At 46.6% G+C, this 22,320-nt stretch overlaps 1 protein-coding gene across 2 annotated transcripts in view; it reads right to left on the reverse strand.

The window, feature by feature from the left end:
* LOC146831577 (cytidine monophosphate-N-acetylneuraminic acid hydroxylase-like) overlaps window positions 1-22,320 on the reverse strand; it is a 567,547-nt gene that overhangs the window by 442,519 nt on the left and 102,708 nt on the right. Inside the window, exon 2 of one of the 2 annotated variants that reach the window (XM_085605925.1) lies at window positions 1,515-1,718. The exons of the other annotated variant lie outside the window; for it this stretch is intronic. Within the exon in view, the coding sequence (XP_085462051.1) occupies window positions 1,515-1,718 (204 nt within the window). The remainder of the gene's footprint in view (window positions 1-1,514; window positions 1,719-22,320) is intronic. 2 annotated transcript variants of the gene reach the window in all.

Raw genomic sequence — 22,320 nt, forward strand, 5'->3', positions numbered from 1 at the left:
TAACTATCCACATTAGTTAACTTTTTTGCACTGTCACCATCGCAATCAACCTGCTCTGCTGTAATCAGGCGTTGTAGCACACAAGAGAGGAATTTGGCCTCTCTGGTGGGAACCCAATGATGAAGCATGTCACCAACTAGGTTGGTGAGTGAGGGTTCTTTTTATACTCCAGAGTGACTCTCTCTGCCAGTGCTATTTCTTTTTGGCTCCCCTCTTTTGTTGTGTTTTTGTATAATTCCAGGTGGTTTAAGAGTGGATCTGTTATTCTACCCTCCCTCCCTTTTTTGGTTATTAAAAAAGGGCTCAGGGCACTGCCAGTATGCATGTCGCTTTGGCCAGCTGTCCACGGCCGGCCAAACCGAAATGCCCAGTTTTGATATCTCCAGGTTTTTGCTTGGCGATATCGGCAGGCTCAGGAGCACACAGCTCCCAGTCCCTGGTGAAGTGTGGAACCAGCCTGCTCCGCTCAATCCTGCCGCTACTCTCATGAAAGGTAAAACCAGCATTAGAGAAGCATCTGGATTGGCGCAGGGAACTCTGGGAGCCTGTGCGAGAATCGGAGCTAATGTGGCGGCGAGGCAGTTAGGCGGTGGATATCAGGCTGAAGGTGAGTTTTGTTTGTTTTTATTTTTATTCCCCCCCGCCCTATCAATTTCCTCTGCCTGCGGCCACTACAGGTTCCTGCTAATTCCAAATAGCGAGACAAAACGCCAGACCTCGGTGAGATCGGCATACTCAGAGCACAGTGCCGTCATCCCAGGAATTTGCTTAAAGAAGTGTCGACCATCAACACCCACTGGCACAAGTTGATCACTGCCCATATGTCTTCCACCAGCGGGCTATAGGAAGAGCTAGTGGAACGTAACAATGGGCTTGGTATTTCAACAGTACAATCTTAGATGTAGAGCAGGTTCTGGGGAGTTTGGCTATTACTGAAGGAGGTTGCACAGAATGCATGCAGTAGCCCTATTTTCTCGTACTGCTCTCCTTCAATAAAACACAATCTCACATTTTCATGGTTGCTAACAGGATCAAATCATGCATATTTGCACGTCCTGTTTTAACATGCACAGGAGCGGTTGGCAAGTTGAGTCAAGGTTATTCCAGATAGAAAAATGTAATCTACCACAAGATACAGACTGATAATGTAATAAACAACGGTACAGCTTTCTTACTTTCATTTCTTATCATATTAGGTTTTGGCTGGCCATTTTTGCGATGATAACATTTTATTTAAAATGATGCCCTATGGCCAAGATCGACTATCGTAAGCAGTCATTTGGTAGCCTATCTTGGTCAGATTTTATCAATCCGTCTCCTTTACTCTATCGTAAATTAGCAGCCAAGCTTCCACTTGGGAAGTACTTTCAGCAGTGCCAATATTATTATTCTAAATGTGATTTTACATTTTTTTTAAATATCCATGTTCTGAAAGATCTTGAAATCTTCAAAATGATGATGACCAATTGTTTACAAACAGAAGATAATGACAGCATAAACTTTTACAGTACTACCTGTTTGACAGATCTTCAATATCCTTAATCAACAGACCTCCTTGGTGTTTGCACACATTTTTGCACGCACGCATTTTGTCACCATCTTTATATATGACATATTTTTTTCCATCTTCATTATTTATGAAGAAATTGATCCCATCTTTCAGATTGGAGACTTCCTCTGCATTGATTGACAGCAAAATTGGGGGCTTTTGCACACCTCTGTGAAAACAACAAGCATTAAAGATTATTTAAGCATATATGTGGCAGATAAGCAATATAAATTATTACATTGGACTATGGTAACTAAAACACCTTGAAAGGAACTTTCATAAAATGACCTAGTAATGGGGATCTTGTGCAAAAGGTCGGGTTGTAAAGGAGTTTGTGTTTTTGCACACTAACTGGTTTGAGGCTCATCTCTGCACTCTCTCTGAACTAATACTCAGTCACAGCTCAAAACTGTTGTTGCCAGGATAATTTCAGCTTTACAAAACTCTGTACAAATGTCATACTAGGCTGATTTTTTTTTTTCGTTTATTCAACTCTTGTGGCTTTGTCAGATGAAAGCACAAAACCAGATTTTTTTTGCGACTGAGCATGCAATATGAACAAGCTTTATCAAAGGTGAGAAGTCTAGCATGTATTTTTAGTTACAAGCCAGACCTATCATAATTATCGAACCTTAATTAAAAAAGTGCAACCTATTTACTTTGCCAATGATTTTTGTTTTTATTTCAGCCTTTGTCCCTTTTTAGGTCTCGCCTATGCAGCGTGCATGCGCTGCATAGGCAAAAAGACCTTTTCCGATCGCTTTGGCTTTTCAGCCAAAAACGTGCACGCGTTCCATTGCCTTCAACGGCAAAGCATGCACGTCTGGAGATTCACTTGCGGGAGCGCGCGGCGCCATATGGTAGCAATTATCTCTCCTGGCGCTGCACACTCCCGCAAGTGAAACGCTTTCACTCGCCCCCTCCTCTCGCCCCTCCCCCTATAACCTCCTTTTAGCGCGAGGAACGCGCTTGTTTCTTCTTACAATCTGTCTGCTCTGCCAGAAAATTAACGACTGTTTGCTCGCATATGGATGGGTTCCTTTTTTGCTGCCAGATATCAGCTTTGGATATCCTAAAGATCTGTCCCTCCTAACTTTTAACATTGCTAAGCCAGTATTTTTTCATAGGTACATTAGATTACTGCAAAACTCTGCACTCTGCTAATGCGACTTCCAAAGTACACAAACTCTTAATGAAAACTTTGCCAACGGTCTTCTTCCTCTCCTACCTCTCGCAGTGTACATGCTGGCTGATTGATCAACCAGTAGAGCCCAGTTGTATTGCGTTACGCTGTTTAAAGAGACTAAAGGTTTAATAACGTCCTTAAGGTTGAGACCGTGTCCAGATCCACCCTCTCCGGCCCACTTGTCTGCCCACCTACTCCTTTTGATGTTACCATAAACCGTTAGGTATCCTTCTTGCTTCCGTTCGTTCCATATATCTCAGTGAGGTAGTGTTTCTAAGCACTGTTCAAAGGGCTGTAAATATCCACTCTCAGCTTGGGTTGAAGTTGTCAGGGTGGGCGAGATCTCTAGTCTCTTCTGCCACTTAACCATCATTGATTATTTCAAATAGGAGAATGGCCTTGGTAGTCGCCATCAATCTCCTCAACCTTTGCCTAAGAATGTCCACCCACACTATCCATTTCGACCAGTAGCTTACTGATAAATCCTTATGTAAGATTGTTATTGAAAATCTGTATTGCTTTTCTTTGCCAAATTCGTAGACCTTCCCACCCCACGCGTTATGAATCTCTTTATTTTAACAGTTTTCTGCTTTAAACTGAGGAAATGTTTGCACCAGAGAGAGCGAGTGTGAGTATGTAGTCTGCAGATTAGGGGTGGGCGGAATTTGCGAAATTCACTTTTGCAAATTATCGCGAAAATGTTAAAAATCTCCGCAAACACGCGGAAATATCGTGAAGATGCGGAAGATTTTTCCCATCCGTTCGCGGTATTTTCTGCGTGGTCGTGGCTTGCCAACTTACCCATGCGGTTGCTCGCAGGCGTGGCCATCTTGTTTTCACTTGTCTCGCGGTGCATGATCGCGAGAAGAAAGACGTGATCGCGCGACGCATGACGTTACTGCGGGCGCGAACTGTCGCGAGACAGCGCAAATGCCTACCAACAATCCAACATCTTGTGGAGAACGCGACTGGATCGGGAAAACTTGTCGGCGAACGCGGGGATTCAGGTAAGGCGATCGCGCGCACGCGAGAATGTATTATTTTACACTGCGAGCAAGAAACAAATTATCGCTGAGCTGCGGAATGCGGGAATTTTGACATTTTCGCGCTTTCCGCAGAACGTGAAAATGCCAAATTATCGCAATTTCCGCGAACGGAACGGAATTTTGGCCCAGGCCTACTGCAGATCTCAGATTAAAACCCACATGTCCTTGACTCAGCTGCTCAGCCTCCAGAGGTGGACAGTAACGTTGAATAGGGTGAGTGCCTGTTATTTACAGTAGTACATAACTACGGTAAGTAAACCAGTAGCGGCCCGTGGAGGGAGTTCGGTGGGGCAGGGAGGTGGGGCAGGGGCAGGGTGGAAAAATGTAAACACCAGAATATGGATGAACGGAGGTAAGTACACATTTAAATAAATAAAACGAATTTCGTTGCGCGCGCTGCATCGCATGTTGCGGTTGTCATATGTGTAGAATGCGAGCTTACGTTTCGAGTGGACAGAGTAGTTTAGGGCTTGCCGTTTCAATGCTGGCTTAAAGCAGAGCATCTGGCGAGATTGGGAGTGTGGCGTTGCTGTGGCTACTGTAGCTGTTTGAAGAAGAATGTAGCCGAGAGAGCAACTTTCTAATGTGTGAGTGGAGGCTAGGAATTCGGTGTGATCACACAACAAGCCTCCTGATAACACGCTCGGCGTGCACTGTGGGCGGGGTGTGGAACCTGCAAGTCTGTGCACTCTGGCTTGTGTGGGTTAGCTATTTTGTTTTCAGAGCAGCCAGAGGGCTTATGGTTTACACTGTTTAAAGGCCACGTTTATTTACTTATGTGGGGGTTGGGCTGAGTCGCAGGAGAGGATGTGGTCCGTCGGCTAGACTGCCGACTTTGGTGCTGGAAACCAGGGTTCAAGACTCGAGGTCGCGTCCACATCCTGTGATCCTGGGCAAATCACTTAATCTCCCCGTGCCTGAATGTGTAATGTAAATACGGTGCTCATGTACAGCGCTCCAATACCTTCGGGTCGAGTTTGCGCTATATAAAAGATGCAAAAAAATAAAAAAGGCTGCGCCACTCTAACCCCCCTGTGGGGGAATGGAGAGTTTGGCGAGTTATTGTGAGTGCTTCCGCTCAGCAAAACTCCAATTGGGTCCCTCGTTCACCTCTGTGTTAGCTCCTGGTGTTTTGAAGCTGCCAACATATTGTTTATGGTGCTAAAGCAAGCGCCTAAAATGATCTGATAAACAGCAAATAATTGTTCTTTACAATATAACAGGCAGGAGGTAGTTTAGCCATATCTGGTTGAAGTTAGGGGAAGATAAACAAGGATGCAACCCACCCCTCCACCTTTATATAAAACAATAAACAATTTTGCATTCAGCATAACACATTTTTACATACATGCACTCACATCAGACTTTAAAAGCACCACATAAATCTCAACAACTCATGAATTACAAATTGTCACTTATTGCTACTAAGACCTCTTTTCTTTCAAATTCTATTTCTCAGGCCTCCAAACCTTCAAGGGCATGTTTCCAGGCAGTCTTCAATCTCACCAATCAGCTCTGTGTCAAAGTGACTGTTCCATCACCCAAGTTGTTTGGGATAATTTGGCCTCTTTTTAGGTCTCGCCTGACCCAGCGCATGTGCTGATCTGGCGAGACATTTAGTAGGTGGGTTTCGAAAGTGCTACCCACATTTTTGTGCTGGCTACAAGCATCAGTGCACGATCGCGTGCACGCCCACAGCTGATCCCCGCATTCCCCCCTCCCTTCTCACCCAGCCATCTGCCTTTCCTGCGCGCGCATCCCTAGCGTGCGTCATCGCGATCACTTTAGCTTTTGTGATCGTGATCGCGATGAGGGCACTGCCACCCAATCAATTGACGAAAACAAACCCTGTTACACTGCCCACGCGATTCACACTCTCTCTCGGATACGTCTTGTGTTATTCGTATCTGGGCTGCCGGGACACCAGAAAGGCTTCCTTTCACATGCAAACGAGCTACATGGGAAACACTAAATCCGGCGCTTGCTTTCATCCTGACACAGTTCACACTGAAGTCACGTGACCCGGCTGATCAATAGCCACCCGCATTTCAGCGGGATTCTAAACATGCTGCGGGGCTGATTGCATTAGGGTAACCCAAGTCTAAGTGTAGCTTTCTCTTCGATAATGCACAGAGGGTCCAGAAAATTCGCAGGTGAAGAATACCCGTAATTCATTTGTCACTGAGCAATTTACCCCCATTTCTGTTTCCCCTAAGTGCAACCGAGTACTTTAAGATGAATAACAGACCGTTGTTTGTTATCTGATCTGGGGAGTCAGATGGGATTGAATTTTTTTTTTATTACAGCTGATGAATCCTTTTAAAATTTCACCGGTATTGTCATTTCACATCTAACTAACCCTGCATGCTTGAAGACCCCTGCAAAACTGAAGAATGCAATTTATTTCGAAGTACTAATATGAAGCAAGCGCGCCACCTAATGTCGACCAACTTCAAGTTTATTATGATCGTAAGAATTCCATCTGTCTTTTTACTGCCTATACTGTTCTGCGTTATTTATTAGGTGTGGCCTCGAGGCCATTTTAGCTGTGTCGTCATTCTACTGTAATAAAAAAAATCATGCATACAAAAATAAATCTTTACTCTGGGCCAGTCCTCTTTACCATTTGGTGTGTTCGACTGTCATTCACATTTTGAGGCACGGGCAATTAATGTAAAAACCCAATCCAGCCTCTCCTGTAACATGAGCGATGGCAATTTCGTAATCACCTTTACATCTGGCTCAAAACAAGAACGCGTTATTCCTAGGGTTGGTGAGACAACATTGTACTTTGCCATTGCTTTTCGCGCTGCATTCTTTCATAGGGTAGTACGACGGTACAACTCAGGGAAATACATTGCATGCCTTTATAATGTCAACTCCTATGGACACGCTTCCGTGTAGAATAAAAGTTCATCAAATGTAGGTAAGTAGAGGGAGGCAAGTAATGTCTCTTAACGTCTTTTCTTTGTCTTTATTCAAGAAAACAACACAACGTCCAGCCAACACCTGTTTTGTCGTTAGGGAATTAACCCTCGACTTCTTCAAGGCTGTAACATTTTATATAAGGAATTTAACACCTAACTGCCTGTTATAATTCCAACCCGGCTGGTCATTAATCATTCCAGTATAACAAATCCAAATAATTCTGTGCCGTAAATCTAGAGGAGTAACAACTTTAAAGTAATAACATCCGACGTGTATTCTTTAACAACCACACACACAACCACACACACAACCATGCACACACACATAACCACACACACATACACAACCACACACACATAAACACCAACACACACACACAACATATACACACACTCACACACACACACAACAACACATACACACACAACCACACACACACAACCACACACACACACACACCACCCACACACAACCAACCACAACCAACCACACAACCACACACACACAACCACACACACACACAACCACACACAACCACACACACACACAACCACACACACATAAACACACACAACCACACACACACACAACCACACACACACTCAACCACACACAACTCTCACATACACACAACACATACACAACCACACACACAACCACACACAATCCCACACACAACCCCACACACAAACCCACACACAGCCCCACACACAACCACACACACAATCACACACACAAGCACACACAAAACCACACACACACAACCACAACCACACCCACAACCACACCCACAACCACACCCACAACCACACACACAACCACACACAACCACACACACAACCACACACACAACCACACACAACCACACACACACAACCACACACACAACCACAACCACACACACAACCACAACCACACACACAAAGGGAGGAGACAACTGCAGCAGGACCTTCGGCTCGATCAGGACAGCAGAACCACCGGAAAAGGAACCCCTCGGTACAACCTGGACAGCAAGAAGTTGTCACTGGAGACATCGTGATCCTATGAACAATAGTGTTATCAATGATCTAATCCAAACTGTAAACTGTGACAAATAACATCCCTATATATTGCAGTACCACAAAAACAGCAACAAGCATTGGCATAGCCAATAGGTCTCGCCTTTCAATGAATCAATCACTGCATTTGTAAAGCGCGCTACATACCCGAGGGGTCTCAAGGCGCTGGGGAGGGGGGGCCTCTACTGATCGAAGAGCCAGGTCTTGAGGAGTCTTCTGAAGGCCAGCAGGTCCTGGGTCTGTCGTAGGATGGTGGGGAGAGTGTTCCAGGTCTTGGCGGCGAGGTAGGAGAAGGATCTGCTGCCGGCGGTGGTTCTCCGGATGCGGGGGACTGTGGAGAGGGCGAGGTTGGCTGAGCGGAGGCTACGGGTGGGGGTGTGGAAGCTGAGTCGGTTGTTGAGGTAAGTAGGTCCGGTGTTGTGTAGTGCTTTGTGTGCGTGGATGAGGAGTTTGAAGGTGATCCTTTTGTTGACAGGGAGCCGGTGCAGGCCTCTCAGGTGGGGTGTGATGTGGCTGCGGCGGGGGACGTCGAGGATGAGTCAGGCCGAGGCGTTCTGGATTCATTGGAGTCGTCTCAGGAGCTTGTTTGTTGTTCCTGAGTAGAGGGCGTTCCCATAGTCGAGTCTGTTGGTGATGAGGGCCTGGGTGACGGTTTTTCTCGTTTCGAGGGGGATCCATTTGAAGATCCTGTGGAGCATACGGAGGGTGTTGAAGCAGGATGCGGAGACGGCGTTGACTTGCCTGTCCTTTGGGACCTTATGTTTTGCCATGCAACAGTTGTTGTTGCACCAAGGATATTGTGCTGCATAACTAAATACTTATAAGGTCTCAAAAGCGAGACCTATTGGCTATGCCAATGCTTTTTCAATGAGACAATCAAGGCCATTCGTGATTGTATTTCCCAGCTTCTGTTCCCATCTTCCTTTATACAGCATGATTGCAAGCCTTTGCCCTTTTTCGTTACTCCTCCGATGATTAAGTTAAAGGAGGGGTTCCCCTTGCTTACCTCCTTAAATATTAATATTTTGAGATTTTATAGAGCGCTCGCTTGCTTGGAGGTGTCTTGGCGCTAGCAATGCTACACATGAGACACAGAAAACAAGCATTGACATAGCCAATAGGTCTCGCCTTTGGGACCTTATAAGTGTTTAGCCATGCTGCAGTTGTTGTTGCACCAAGGATATTGTGCTGCATAACTAAATACTTATAAGGTCCCAAAAGCGAGACCTATTGGCTATGCCAATGCGTGTTAAGGATGGCGCTACAATCCAAAAATTGGATCAATAGCTGCAATCAAAAAATGGTAAATGTGTAATTGGCATTGAGGGGAGCGTGCAGCTCTCCTATGGATTGTTGTCTGCTCGCTCCAATATAGTCAACCCAGAGATAGCTTCCATTTTGCAAATGCATACCAGTCCCTTTAGAGTGCTGCCATCTAATCTATGGTTTGTCATCTGAAGTTGCAAACTATTGACACATGATACTGCAATTTGGGTGGGGGAGGAAGAAAGCCTATATCATGTCTTCTCCTGCCGAATCACAATAAGTTGCAACAAAGGTGCCAATGTGTGGCAGTTGGGGTCGAAGGGTGTATAGATTTGGTTTGTGGGGTTTTGTAGTGGTTGATGAGCCATTAAAATGTGAATAGGGTTTATTTTTGTAGTAAATGAGTAGAGTGCATTTCCTGAGACTGTATTATGTTTGAAGATTTGAATGGGTTAAGGTGGTGGTTGGTAAACGATAAAACGGACAAAAAGGGCAATATTTCTGGCCCTAGGCTTTCCCGAACAGGCAACTCCCCTTATCCTCTAAGCGCCTAGCCTCGACGCTTGGGCTGAGACGCCCTAATGTTAAATAGCCCTATGCTAGGGGGCCTTTGGCCAAGGGGAACCCTTATCAATCTGATCCCCAGCCCTAAGCCCTAGGGCCAATGGAACACCTGGCCTTTTCAACCAATAACAGCCCTAGCCCTTACAACCAATCAAAAACCAAACCCTAATCTCTAAGTTCAATAGAAACCCTAGCCCTAGGGGCACAGATACAGCAACCAGTAAGAAACTCATATAAGGTGCATGTGACCTGAAACACAAACTGGTGTGCAGGGGGGCATGGAGGTGCTCCTGAAGTCAGAATCCCCTTGGATACAGACAGGTTTTATCCACACTCTGTAGTTCCTGTTCAACCCTGCAGTAAGACCCAAATTTAAACCACCGAAAATACTGCTTTTCGTCCACTTAAGCAAATCACTTTTTCTAGCCAAAAATTAGTGCTACATACAATTTCCAAACACAATTTAAACTACAAAGCAATGTAGGCAGTCTCTTAAACACACTGTGGTTAGGCTCTGGGGTGTATGTTGCCTTTTTCGCTTGCCAAAAGGGGGGAAGATCGCCTCGTAGCGACTTTAGCACAGTATAGGGGAAACCAGTAGAGAAATTTAAACAGTCACAAGCAGAAGAAAGCAGCAGTTTTAAAAGTACAAATTGCACAGAAACCAAGAGAAACATTTAACAGTCACGTGTAGAGGAAAAAAGCAACTTATCTGGTTCATAAAAAGAGAAATCCATTAACAAACTACACAATCCTTATCCTAGTCTAGTGTATGTGATATTAATACAATAGAAAAGGTCCCTTACCTGGTGTAACAATCTTTCTGATGGATACGCCACTTTCAAATTCCTCACCTGCAGAACTTGGGAGTTTTTCACTACCAGAACATGTAAAGCTTTAAAGTTCTTATCCTAACTTTTAATTAAACAGCACTCTCCTCTATGGGCTACCTAGGGCCTACCTTAGGGGTGACTTATATGTAATAAAAACGGAGTTCAAGGCTTAGCAAGGGGTTTCAAATGCCAAGTAGACGTGGCAGTGTAACACTACATTCAGGCTACAGTGGCAGGCCAGGAACATGTTTTAAAGTGCTACCTCAGTGGGTGGCGCAATAAGTGTTGCAGGCCCACTTGTACCATTTAATTTACAGGCCCTGGGTATATGGGATGCCACACTATAAGGGACTTATAAGTAAATTAAATATGCCAATTAGGTGTATGCCAATCAAACCATGTTTAAGGGAGAAGCACGTGTACTTAAGCACTGTTTAAAGAGTCAGAATGCAAACAAAAACAAAATCAGCAAAAAGGTGAAGAGGAATACAAAAGGTATGGGGGTGACCATGCAGAAAGGCTAATTTCCAACATGACCACCCCCCCCCAAGCCCAAATCCATGGTAGACTAATCAATACCTGGATGGACTTCCTTGCTTGGGGGATAGAATGTGGACAATAGCCCTCTACTGGTGAATTCAGTTGGATCCCTCTGGCTACACTCTTTTGAGATACTGAACTGACCCATAGGGAACCCTTCTTCTCACCTGTAGATCACATCTGTGCATTACCTACCCCTAACTTGCTCACAGATGCATCCCTGTAGGCAGATAGTCCCACCATGGCCGACAAAGTGACATGGTCCATTCCAACCCTTGGGTTTGACTTCTGTCCCCAACCTAGGGAAAACTTTGTCCAAAAAGGACAACATCCAACAGAGGCCACTTACAGCTGTCAGTGTCCAGAGCCAGGGACCACGCCATCCAGGGGTCTCTGACCTCTTATGTTTCTCAGAGTGGGGGCAGCAGCCCTAGGCACCTTGTACCCTTTTTCCATTCCACCTCCCATCAGTTCAGGGGTGGTATCCTGAAACTGCCCCTTCAACCCAGGGCCTGTAACTGTAGGCTGGGTATGTGCCTGGCAAATCAGGGCTTCCAGTGGAGTACCCCTAACTCTCCCAAGGGAGACACACTTGTGTATGTCATGCAAGAGGCTGCCTGGTGCAGTCCTCAGCCCTCTGTCCATGTGACAGTGCATGAAGCCCACCCTGGCCAGAAGTGCACTCGCCAGGGACAGTCATGAGGGTACTCTGTTCTCAGAGCTGGCAACCCCTGACCCACTGGTCCACTCATTGTAGACTGCTTACACCTCCTGCCCCTCGATCTGCTACACTGTATCTACAGCCGTGGGGTTGTAGACCCAGAAACCAGAACTGGCAGGGCGCCTGTGGGTACCACCCAACCCAGCTCTCCTGACACTTTGGAGGTCCCATCAGTGGATGGTCTCTTGGTACAGACCAGACCCCCTGCTTGTGGCCCAACAGAGAGCAATCCAAGGACTGGGGCTGGAAATAAGGCACCCTGGGTCTCCGCCCATCATAACCTCCCCTCCTATTCTTAGAAGGGACATGGGACCACTTTCCCCCACACTATACTGGGACCTGTCTCGGTCACTGCATATTCCTCCTCACTCTGAGTGAGGGATCTGAGGCACTCTCCTTAGGTTCACTCCTCAATGCCTTCCCAGACACTTTGGAGCTTACTCAGAAGTCTGCCTCCTTTGCAAGCTACCTGGGGTCAGTAAACTCGCAATAAACCAGGCGATGGCATAGCTCTGGAAAGAAGTGACAGGACATGCGCTATCTAGCAATCAAATTGTGCAGCCTGTTACCATTCACCCAACCATCCAGTGCCTTGCAACACAAACCCACAAAAACCCTGCAGGACTGGAGAGACAGTTTATGACTGCCCCTGAATCTCGACCTGCACACTTCTGGGGTGAATCCATATCTCATGACAAAAGAGTCTCCTTCATGGTCAGATACCTCAGCCTATTTCCCTTCTCTAGGGACAGTAGAGCTTCCCTACCATCACTTGGCACATGCCTTCATATGCCAGCTGCTCAATCCTCCTCAGGGATCCTGTGCATCTCTAGAATAAGCTCATATGACTTGAACCAAATTTCTATGCCACCCCCTCTTTGAAGTCAGGCACCAAGTCCTTGGGTGTGTGGATCCTTACTCTATCAATGGATGCTAATTGTGCTGCCAGCAGTCCTGCTAGACTCTACCAGCTGCTTGGCTTTCAAGTCCAGCTCTTTCAGACTCAGTTCATGAGCGGGCAAGATATTTTTTCCTTCTTTTTGCCTCAGCTGCCTCCATGACAAGTTTTCTCCAGCTAAGGCCCTCCTCCTCTGCCAGGGCTTTGTCAGCCTCAGCATTTCTATCCTATGCATCCAGTAGGGCCAGCTGCAGCCTCAGGTCCCTTTCAGCCTGCCTGTCTTTAGACACCTCAGGAGACAGGTTTTGGGAGGAAACACTGCTTCCTGCTTTAGATCCAGTAGGGCAAAAAGAACAATTGATGGACAGATGCAGAACAATGCCATACATTGACCCCAGTACAGAGATCTGAGCCTAAAGCAATCATTTATTTGCTCACCGTGCCATTCCAATTTGGACACAGCCATATGAAAATCAGTCTTGACCCTGCACCCAATGGGAGCAGTCCAGCCCGGATTGCCAGGCCAGGTCCTCCCTGGACTGGAAACAAGCATCCTAGGATTGGTTACGGGCTTTCACCCCTCATCAGCCAGGATAGCTTGACTCCAGTGGCATGGAGAGCACCGGACCCACGTCTGGGCATACCTGTCCCACTCGGGGTAACAAATGCAAAAAGAACAATTGATGGACAGAATGCAGAACAATGTAAGACATTCACCCCAGTACAGAGATCTGGGCCTAAAGCCATGTTTTTTTTGCTCACCATGCCATTCCAGTTTGGACCCAGCCAAATGAAAATCAGTCTTGACCCTGCGCCCAATTGGAACTGTCCAACCCGAACTGCCAGGCCAGGTCCTCCCTGGACTGCAAACAAGCCTCCTAGGACCGGTTTCGGGCTTTCAGCCCTTATCAGCCAGGATAGCTTGACTCCAGTGGCATGGAGAGCACAGGACCCAAGTCTGGGCATACCCGTCCCACTCGGAGTGACAAATGCAAAAAGAACAATTGATGGACAGAATGCAGAACAATGTCATGCATTAACTCCAGTACAGAGATCTGTGCCTAAAGCCATCGTTTTTTTCTCACCATGCCATTCCAGTTTGGACCCAGCCATATGCATACCAGTCTTGACCCTGTGCCCAATGGGAACAGTCCAGCCCGAACTGCCAGGCCAGGTCCTCCCTGGACTGCAAACAAGCCTCCTAGGACCGGTTTCGGGCTTTCAGCCCTTATCAGCCAGGATAGCTTGACTCCAGTGGCATGGAGAGCACAGGACCCAAGTCTGGGCATACCCGTCCCACTCGGAGTGACAAATGCAAAAAGAACAATTGATGGACAGAATGCGGAACAATGTCATGCATTCACTTCAGTACAGAGATCTGTGTCTAAAGCCATCGGTTTTTTCTCACCATGCCATTCCAGTTTGGACCCAGCCATATGCATATCAGTCTTGACCCTGTGCCCAATGGGAACAGTCCAGCCCGAACTGCAAGGCCAGGTCCTCCGTGGACTGGAAACAAGCATCCTAGGACTGGTTTTGGGCTTTCAGCCCTCATCAGCCAGGATAGCTTGACTCCAGTGGCATGGAGAGCATGGGACCCACATATGGGCATACCAGTCCACTTGGGGTGACAAATGGAAAAAGAACAATTGATGGACAGAATCCAGAACAATATCATACATTCACCCCATTACAGAGATCTGGGCCTAAAGCTATCATTTTTTTGTTCACCATGCCGTTCCAGTTTGGACCCAGACATATGCAAATCAGTCTTGACCCTGCACCCAATGGGAATAGTTCGGCCTGAACTGCTAGTCCAGGTTCTCCCTGGACTGGAAACAAGCATCCTAGGACCGGTTTCGGGCTTTCAGCCCTCATCAGCCAGGATAGTTTGACTCCAGTGGCATGGAGAGCACAGGACCCACATCTGGGCAAACCCGTCCCACTCGGGGTGACAAATGCAAAAAGAACACTTGATTGACAGAATGCAGAACAATGTCATACATTCACCCCAGTACAGAGATCTGTGCCTAAAGCCTTTGTGTTTTTTTCTCACCATGCCAATCCAGTTTGGACCCAGCCATATGCAAATCAGTCTTGACCCTGTGCCCAATAGGAACAGCCCAGCCTGAACTGCCAGTCCAGGTCCTCCCTGCACTGGAAACAAGCATCCTAGGACCGGTTTCGGGCTTTCAGCCCTCATCAGCCAGGATAGCTTGACTCCAGAGGCATGGAGAGCACGGGACCCACGGCTGGGCATACCCATCCCACTCGGGGTGACAAATTCAAAAAGAACAATTGATGGACAGAATGCAGAACAATGTCATACATTCACCCCAGTACAGAGATCTGGGCCTAAAGCCATCGTTTTTTTCTCACCATGCCATTCCAGTTTGGACCCAGCCATATGCAAATCAGTCTTGACCCTGCGCCAAATGGGAGCCGTCCAGCCGGAACTTCCAGGCCACAACCTCCCTGGAAACTCCCTCACGTTGGGCTCCCCTCTCTCCGGTGGAGCATTTGCCATATCATTTTCAGTCTCCTCCTCATCCTTAAGGGCCACTGCCCTCTTAGGCCTCCGGTGGTAAGTCCAGGTATAACCAGTGCTCTGCATTCTCTAGTCTTAGAGCTGCGTAGGGGTCTCCTCGTCAGATTCTTCCCCAGAGTCATCTCCCCTCTGGTCCTCTCTTAAAGCCTTTCCCCAGAGTGCCTGCTAAAAAGGATACAGGGCTGTCTGATGATCCTGCTTTGTGGAGCTCCTTTTCACAGCCAGCTTCCTCTCTTTGCAGAAATCCTTCAACTCCTTCAAATTGTAGAATGATAGGTAGTTGATATCTAGGATTAGTCCCATTCTTTTAAGAAATCACTGGTGTAACAACAAATAGAGTCCCAAGTTGATGAAGCAGTAGCCAAATTTAGAAAAATGGCCAATTGAGAGAAAAAGGAAAATTAAAATTGTGCAATGGTCTTAGGTATCGGATGGTAGTGTACACCAATTACTGTATGGCACTGCACACACTCCAGTCCTATTCTCACCACTGATCACCAATGCTAGAAATGTGGCTTCTGGATGGTACAGGTATGCACACTGTCCAATCAGAAATCACAATCCTAGTCAGGGTACGTCACAAACACACCCTAAATTAACCTGTGCTCACCCCCTTGTATCTTGGCATAGAGCAGTCCGACTGAGCTTAAGAGGCAATTAGTAAAGAATTTGTTCAACGCTTCAAACAGTAAAACGGTGAAAATACCACACAAACAGATACCACAACTGGTTAGAAAATAGAGCTCAATTTAATTAACAAAATGAACCGATGTTAAGAATGTTTAAAGAATAAAGTGAAATGTAGTGCTTAAAAGCATAAAGTTCCAACCGGGGCTATCTGGTCATGCTAGATTGGGTTAGATGCAAATGTTCAGGCCGACCGTGATGGAGTGCGGGCTGGATACAGGGATCAGCCTTGGCCTGCTGCAAAGTACCTTGGTTGCAGCATCATCGCAGATGAGATGTGGGGTGCAGATGAGGTGATGGGTCAGCGTCAATCCACCAAGGAAGGCGATGTGTCGGTTCCGTGCTGCGCAACAGTACGGATGCATCAAGAACAGATTCAATGTACCATGCAGTCGGCGATGTAATGGAGTCGATCCTCGCAGCAGCAGTGATGTGTCCACAGTGGAGGTGATCCGCTGGTTCTGAGTCCTTTGACTTGACGTTCCTGCTTGGATTTTGCTAGAGCAACACTTCAAACCACTTCCAAGGATCCAGAACTGGGTTGGCACCACTTGGAAAGGCAGACTCACAGATGCCAGAGTCCCGGTGCTGTAGCAGGTGAGTTGGAAGCCTTTTATGTCCCTGAGAGTTTAATCAGGAGGCAAGCCAGTAATCACTTGGAGTCACTCTGGTTCTGGGTTCAAGTGATATAGGTCTAGTCCTTCTCACCAAGACAAAGAGGGCAGCAGGCAGCAGGTCAGCACATCAAGAAAACAGTTTTTCCACAGCAGCAGTCCAGCAGAGTGTCAATCCTTTATGAGCTCAGTAGTCCTTCTCCCTGGCAGAGTACCCACAGGTCCAGTGGTATAATGGAGTGGTAGGGTCTAATGTTCAGTTCTTATACCCAGTGTTGTCTTTAATGTGGGGAGAATTCAAAGAAGGGTCTATGAAGTGCACAGATGACCTCCCTTTCTACCCTGGCTCCAGACTCACTACAGGGTGGCATCTACATGCCCTTTGTTCGGGGGCAGGACACAGCCTATTCAGGTGTAAGAGTTAAACTGTTTCCAGCTCCTCCCTCCCACCCTGCCAGGATGGGCCATCAAAGCCCATCAAGTCACACCTAAGCTCCCATTATGTGTGGCTGTCTAGGAGGAATACAGAAAGCCTAGTTGTCACTCAACCTAGACATCCAATCAGAGACAGGCTGCAGGAACAAGGGCAGGAAAATGCCAACTTTCTAAAAGTGTCATTTTCAAAATGGTAACAATAAATTTGACTTTGCCATTAAAGAGGATCTATTATTACAATTCCATGGGTACTAAACATGACAGATCCACCTCCTCCCAATTGGGAATTACATCTTATTAGATGTAACAAGGAATCCCCAGTGTTAACCTATGGGAGGGGTAGGCCTCACAATAGTGAAAAACAAATGGTTTAGTTTTTCTATACCAGGACATGCAAAACTTAAAAGTACATGCTTCACATCCCACCCTTTAATTACACTGCACCCTGCCCTATGGGCTACCTAGGGCCTTCCTTAGGAGTTATTACCATGTAATAAAAGAAGAATTTAAGGCTTGGAAAGGGGTTTTAAAAGCCACGTCGTCATGACAGTGTCACACTGCATTTAGGCTGCCATGGCAGCGATGGGACATGATTTAATTTACTACCTAAGTGTGTGGCACAATAAGCATTAAATTCACTGTCCCTGGGTATATGGTATACCACTCTACAAGGAACTTACTTGCAAATTAAATATGCCAATTAGGTATATGCCAATCAAACCATGTTTTAGTGAGAGAGAAAATGCATTTTAGTACTCGTTAGCAGTGGAAAAGTGACCAGAGTTATAATGCCAACAAAAAGAAATTCAGCAAAAAAGGGGAGGAGGAAGGCAAATAGTTTGGAGTTGATCCAGCAGAAAGTCCATTTCCCAACAGCCCTCCACTTAGGTAGCTCTTTTAAAATGTCTCAGGTCTGCTATTGCACCCTGTGTGCAGTTTAAGCTGCAAATTCGGCTTGGCAAATTAAGCCTAATGCCAAGCCTGAAAATGCCTTTGTAATACATATAGGTCACCCCTAGGGTAGGCCCTAAACAACCCATAGGGAAGGGTGCATTGTATTTAAAATTTGAATATGTATTTTTCGGTTTTACATGTAATGGTAGTTAATTAGTGATCAATTTTGCTTTGGTGCAGGTGGAAAGGTCTAAGAAATTGCAATTTAAAATCCTCTTTAATTGTGAAGTCGAATTTTAAGTCGCAATTCTGAAAATGCAACTTTAAGAAAGTTGGAAATGTCTTGTCCTAACCACTTGGTGCCTGCCGCCTGTTTCCTGGGTCACATGACTATGTGCAGTGGGCAGTCGGCCTTTGTGTATTTCTCCTGACAGCTACACATAGAGAGATAGGTTGTTGGCAGGATGGGCCATCTAAGGCAGGATGGGTGGTAGAAGCTGTTCACAGCCCTACATGCACTTCAAATACACTGCCTCAGCGCAAAGAACTTCACACCAGCTGATTGTGCATTCAGACCGACTGGGACCAGTGCAGGGAGGCAGGAAATTCCAGACACTTTTGTGGGGTGAGAGGAGTCCAGACGTTTCTTCAAATTCAAAGTGGGCACCAGGTATGAAAATAGGCATTTCAGAGCCACTAAGTTCACTTCTGGACCTGCAGAAAGACGCTCAGAGGACTGCCCTGCTGCCTGTGACCAGCTGTGTACTTCAGTAGTCCACTTTGCTTCCTGAAACCTGCCTTTTACCCTCAGATGACTGCCTTGCTGCTTGAGGAATACTTTCCTGCTTGAACCCAAGACTTCCAGAGAGACTCAACAGGCTAAGTAGCAGACCTCTTGATCAGAGCCTTAGAGACAGAAAAGGCTCCAACCATCTGGAACCCACACCTGGACCCGACCTGAGTGAGTCCTAACCCTCCAGATCGTTCCCCCCAGTTCTGGACCCTTGAAAGTGGTGCAGAATATGCCCAGATAATCCAAATCCAAAACTTGGGACTTAATACATTTTCTACCAGAAAGCGCTCTGAGAACAGAGACGAGATCAGGCCCTACCTGCTTGCTGATCCACCCAAAGTGCATTGCCATTCAGACTGACTTCGCAGCAGCGCCCGCTACGTTCTTTGCAGCAGCTAATCCTGCCCAGCAGCTCCTCGCAGAAGGGATGTCCGGCCATGTAGAGCCATCATTGGCTATATCCTGCACCTTCGTTATGCCGGAGAGTTTTGACGTACAAAAAAAGAGACTAAGTCCAAATGTAGAAATCTTCACCGTGACTTCGCCCAGTGGCTAACCGATGATGCCTCTTCCTCGGACACTGCCTTCTGCATTGTCCTGCTGAACTCTACCGTCTCAGATATTTTTCTTTGAAATATCTTCTACGTCTGAAGGTAAAAGGACCTGCGTTGCTGGATCGGCAACGCAGGTCCTTTCAGCAGGTACCGTCCATCCCACCCCCCAGCCGCTAACTTATTGATACATCAAGGAAAAACATACCCGGGCTCAATGCGCCCCCTGGCTCCCCCCTGCAGCATGAACGTGGTTTATAACGCTCTGGCCATATTCAAACATGCATCCATCTTGGTGTAGAAACAAGGAGCTGGCTTATTTATACTTGCAGCCCCACGCTCAACAAAGATAGACTTTATTTCTCATTTTTCTGCGACCACACATAGGGATTAAGCCCTCACGTTTTGCCCAATTACTCAGTGGCGGCAGGGTGCATACACTAATCACCACAAGTCTTAACATGTTATGCCCGAACAGGCTAAATGCAAAACGGAAATCTTGTTGATCTAAACAAAATAAATGAAGGACTACCCACCTCACCCCTCCACATGGACAAAGACAGAGGACTAACAAACACAGCACAACCAGACTCAAAGGACCGAGCCAGATGCACCCTCCACAGATAAAAGAAAGAGGACTAGACGAAGTTGGAATGCATAGACATAGGAATTTGCCTAGTTAGTCTGGAGGCATGGAAAGAGTGATAGGACTAATCACTCCCTCACGAGACAAGCAAACGGGCATCTTGGAATGACTAATAGATCAGGCAAACACTCCAGAGCACAATCACTGATCAGTCAGTCCCCAGATCCTCTATTCCCGTAATACGGTGTTATAATAAATACCGTGACCACTACTCCCTTAATGCGATGACGTAATAAAAACGGAGGCCTTTTACCTCTTATACTCACCGAATAGATACCCTCCCCCTTGAACTCGCTATCTGTCCTTCTCACCCCCCCTTGCAATCCAAAACACACATTATGGAACCCAAGGGCCAACACACTTACTCCATCAAATACCCTCCTACCCTCTCAAAAAAAGGCGGCCAAAGGATTCAAACATAATCTCCTAAAAGCACACCCAGAAACTCCAATCTCTGACCCCTACTTCTCAAATAGCACAGGACACATAACGAATGACATTATATTATACACCAAGAGGAGAGCACAATGGTGGAAAGCCTTTCTTACCCTATTCTCAACAGCATCCACTAAGAAAACTGCACACGGCATCACACTATCTATCATTCCCTCTTCGTTCTACAACGCGACTGCCACAATCACCATTTACCATAACGAGATCATACTCTTGCAGGCATCAGACCATAACCTTAATATATTAGACAATATCTTCCCAATCATCAAAGCGAAGGTTACAAGACCCTATACCACCTCTCATACCCTATAAGCGTCCCCCCACCGATTCCCCCCTCTAGACATTCTCCCTCGGTATCCCATTGCACAAATACACCCACCACAGATCCAACTATCACCCCTCTGAATAACGGACATCTGCATTATACCGACTCCCCCCCAGCTCCACCACTATCTCCACTACACCCACCCTGCCTCACTCCCCTCTCACCTTATCCACAGCCTCTCCACACACACCCGCCCTTCTACATTCAGCCCACACCAATACACCATCACACCCCCGCCCCACTATACCCCTTCCCAGTGATTTCCACCCCACAACAATGCAACACATAGACTCGGACACCCTAATCTCCACCCCTCCCCTCCCCATGGGACCACCACCCCCCGAACCAACACATGTCATACCCTGGGACTCCACACAAGCCACTACATCTCCTCACTTATCCACAGTCCAAGCCTTCAAGACGACAAGCCCCACACCAGACCCCAGACTAGACGAGATTCTATTATCCCTACAACAAATAAAAGATGACATACAAACTCTTCGTGACCTGATCCGGCAACCACCCAAACCCCAAGCAAAACCCATTCAACAGGCTTGCGCTAGCCCGTCACCTCAGGGACCCCTCAAATGGAAAACAGTACCTTAGCCCAATTCATCATCCAGGCCAACCAGGGAAAAGAACACCTTATCACCAAGCGACATTACTTCCCTACTTAACTCATACGAACCTCCATCCCTACCATGTGGACCTGTACACTTAGAGAACACACATACATGGTCCTTAATCCAACCCATCAACCTCAATGCCTCAAGACTGACAAGACACACTCCCAGAGGCATTGTTGAAAGCAACCTCACAAGAGTACCCACCCCTCATGACCAGAACACCACCCCGACCAAGGCCTAGATAAAATGTATCCTTCTATACTGTAGATCGGCAGCACGTCATGCCACTGATATAGCCGACCTCATTATAAGCAATGAACCCGACCTTATCATTTTAACGGAAACTTGGCTAACTGAATAATCCACACACATTTTAGACATACTAGTTCCCCCAAACTACTACATTACAAGACTAGATAGACCAGATAGGACAGGTGGTGGTATTGCCTGCATTCATGGGAACAACCTTTCGGTGAGACGCGCAAACACCCCGGTGCTCTCATCATGTGAATACCTCTGCCTACACATTACGAGCAATAACAAGCCAATTTGCTCACTACACTCTTTCTACCATCCTCCTGGCAACAACCTCACCTTCATAGAACACCTGATGGATATTCTAGTGACAAATGCAGGACAACAGAATACACAGATCTTCCTGGGGGACTTCAACCTCCACTGGAACGATCCTGACGATCCAGAGGTCAATAGCCTCAAACTTTTCCTATCCGACCTCAACTTGTCCCAAATATGTGACTGCCCCACCCACGGAAAAGGCTCAATCCTTGATCTAGTAATTTCCAAAGCGAACTCTACCCAGCTAGAATCGATTCTCCCTTGCGACTGGTCTGACCACTACATTATCACCTTCCATATCAAGGAAGTAGTTAAACTACTCTCTGTCCAACCTACGAGAACGAAAATCTGGAAGAGGAACCTAGAAAACATCAATCCAGCCGATCTTGCATCCGCTAGTCACATCCTCACGCCAGCACCGGATGGATCAAAGGATGTACAGGATATGGCCAATCACTACTTCAACTCTATGAACGTGGTACTTGACACCTTAGTCCCATTACAATTAAAAAGAGTCACCAAAAAGATCTCAAACCGTTGGTATGATGGTAGACTAAATGAAGACAGAAGAGCACTGAGAGCG

The sequence above is a fragment of the Triturus cristatus genome, chromosome 5_1, assembly GCF_964204655.1.
Source record: "Triturus cristatus chromosome 5_1, aTriCri1.1, whole genome shotgun sequence".
Lineage (NCBI taxonomy): Eukaryota > Metazoa > Chordata > Amphibia > Caudata > Salamandridae > Triturus > Triturus cristatus.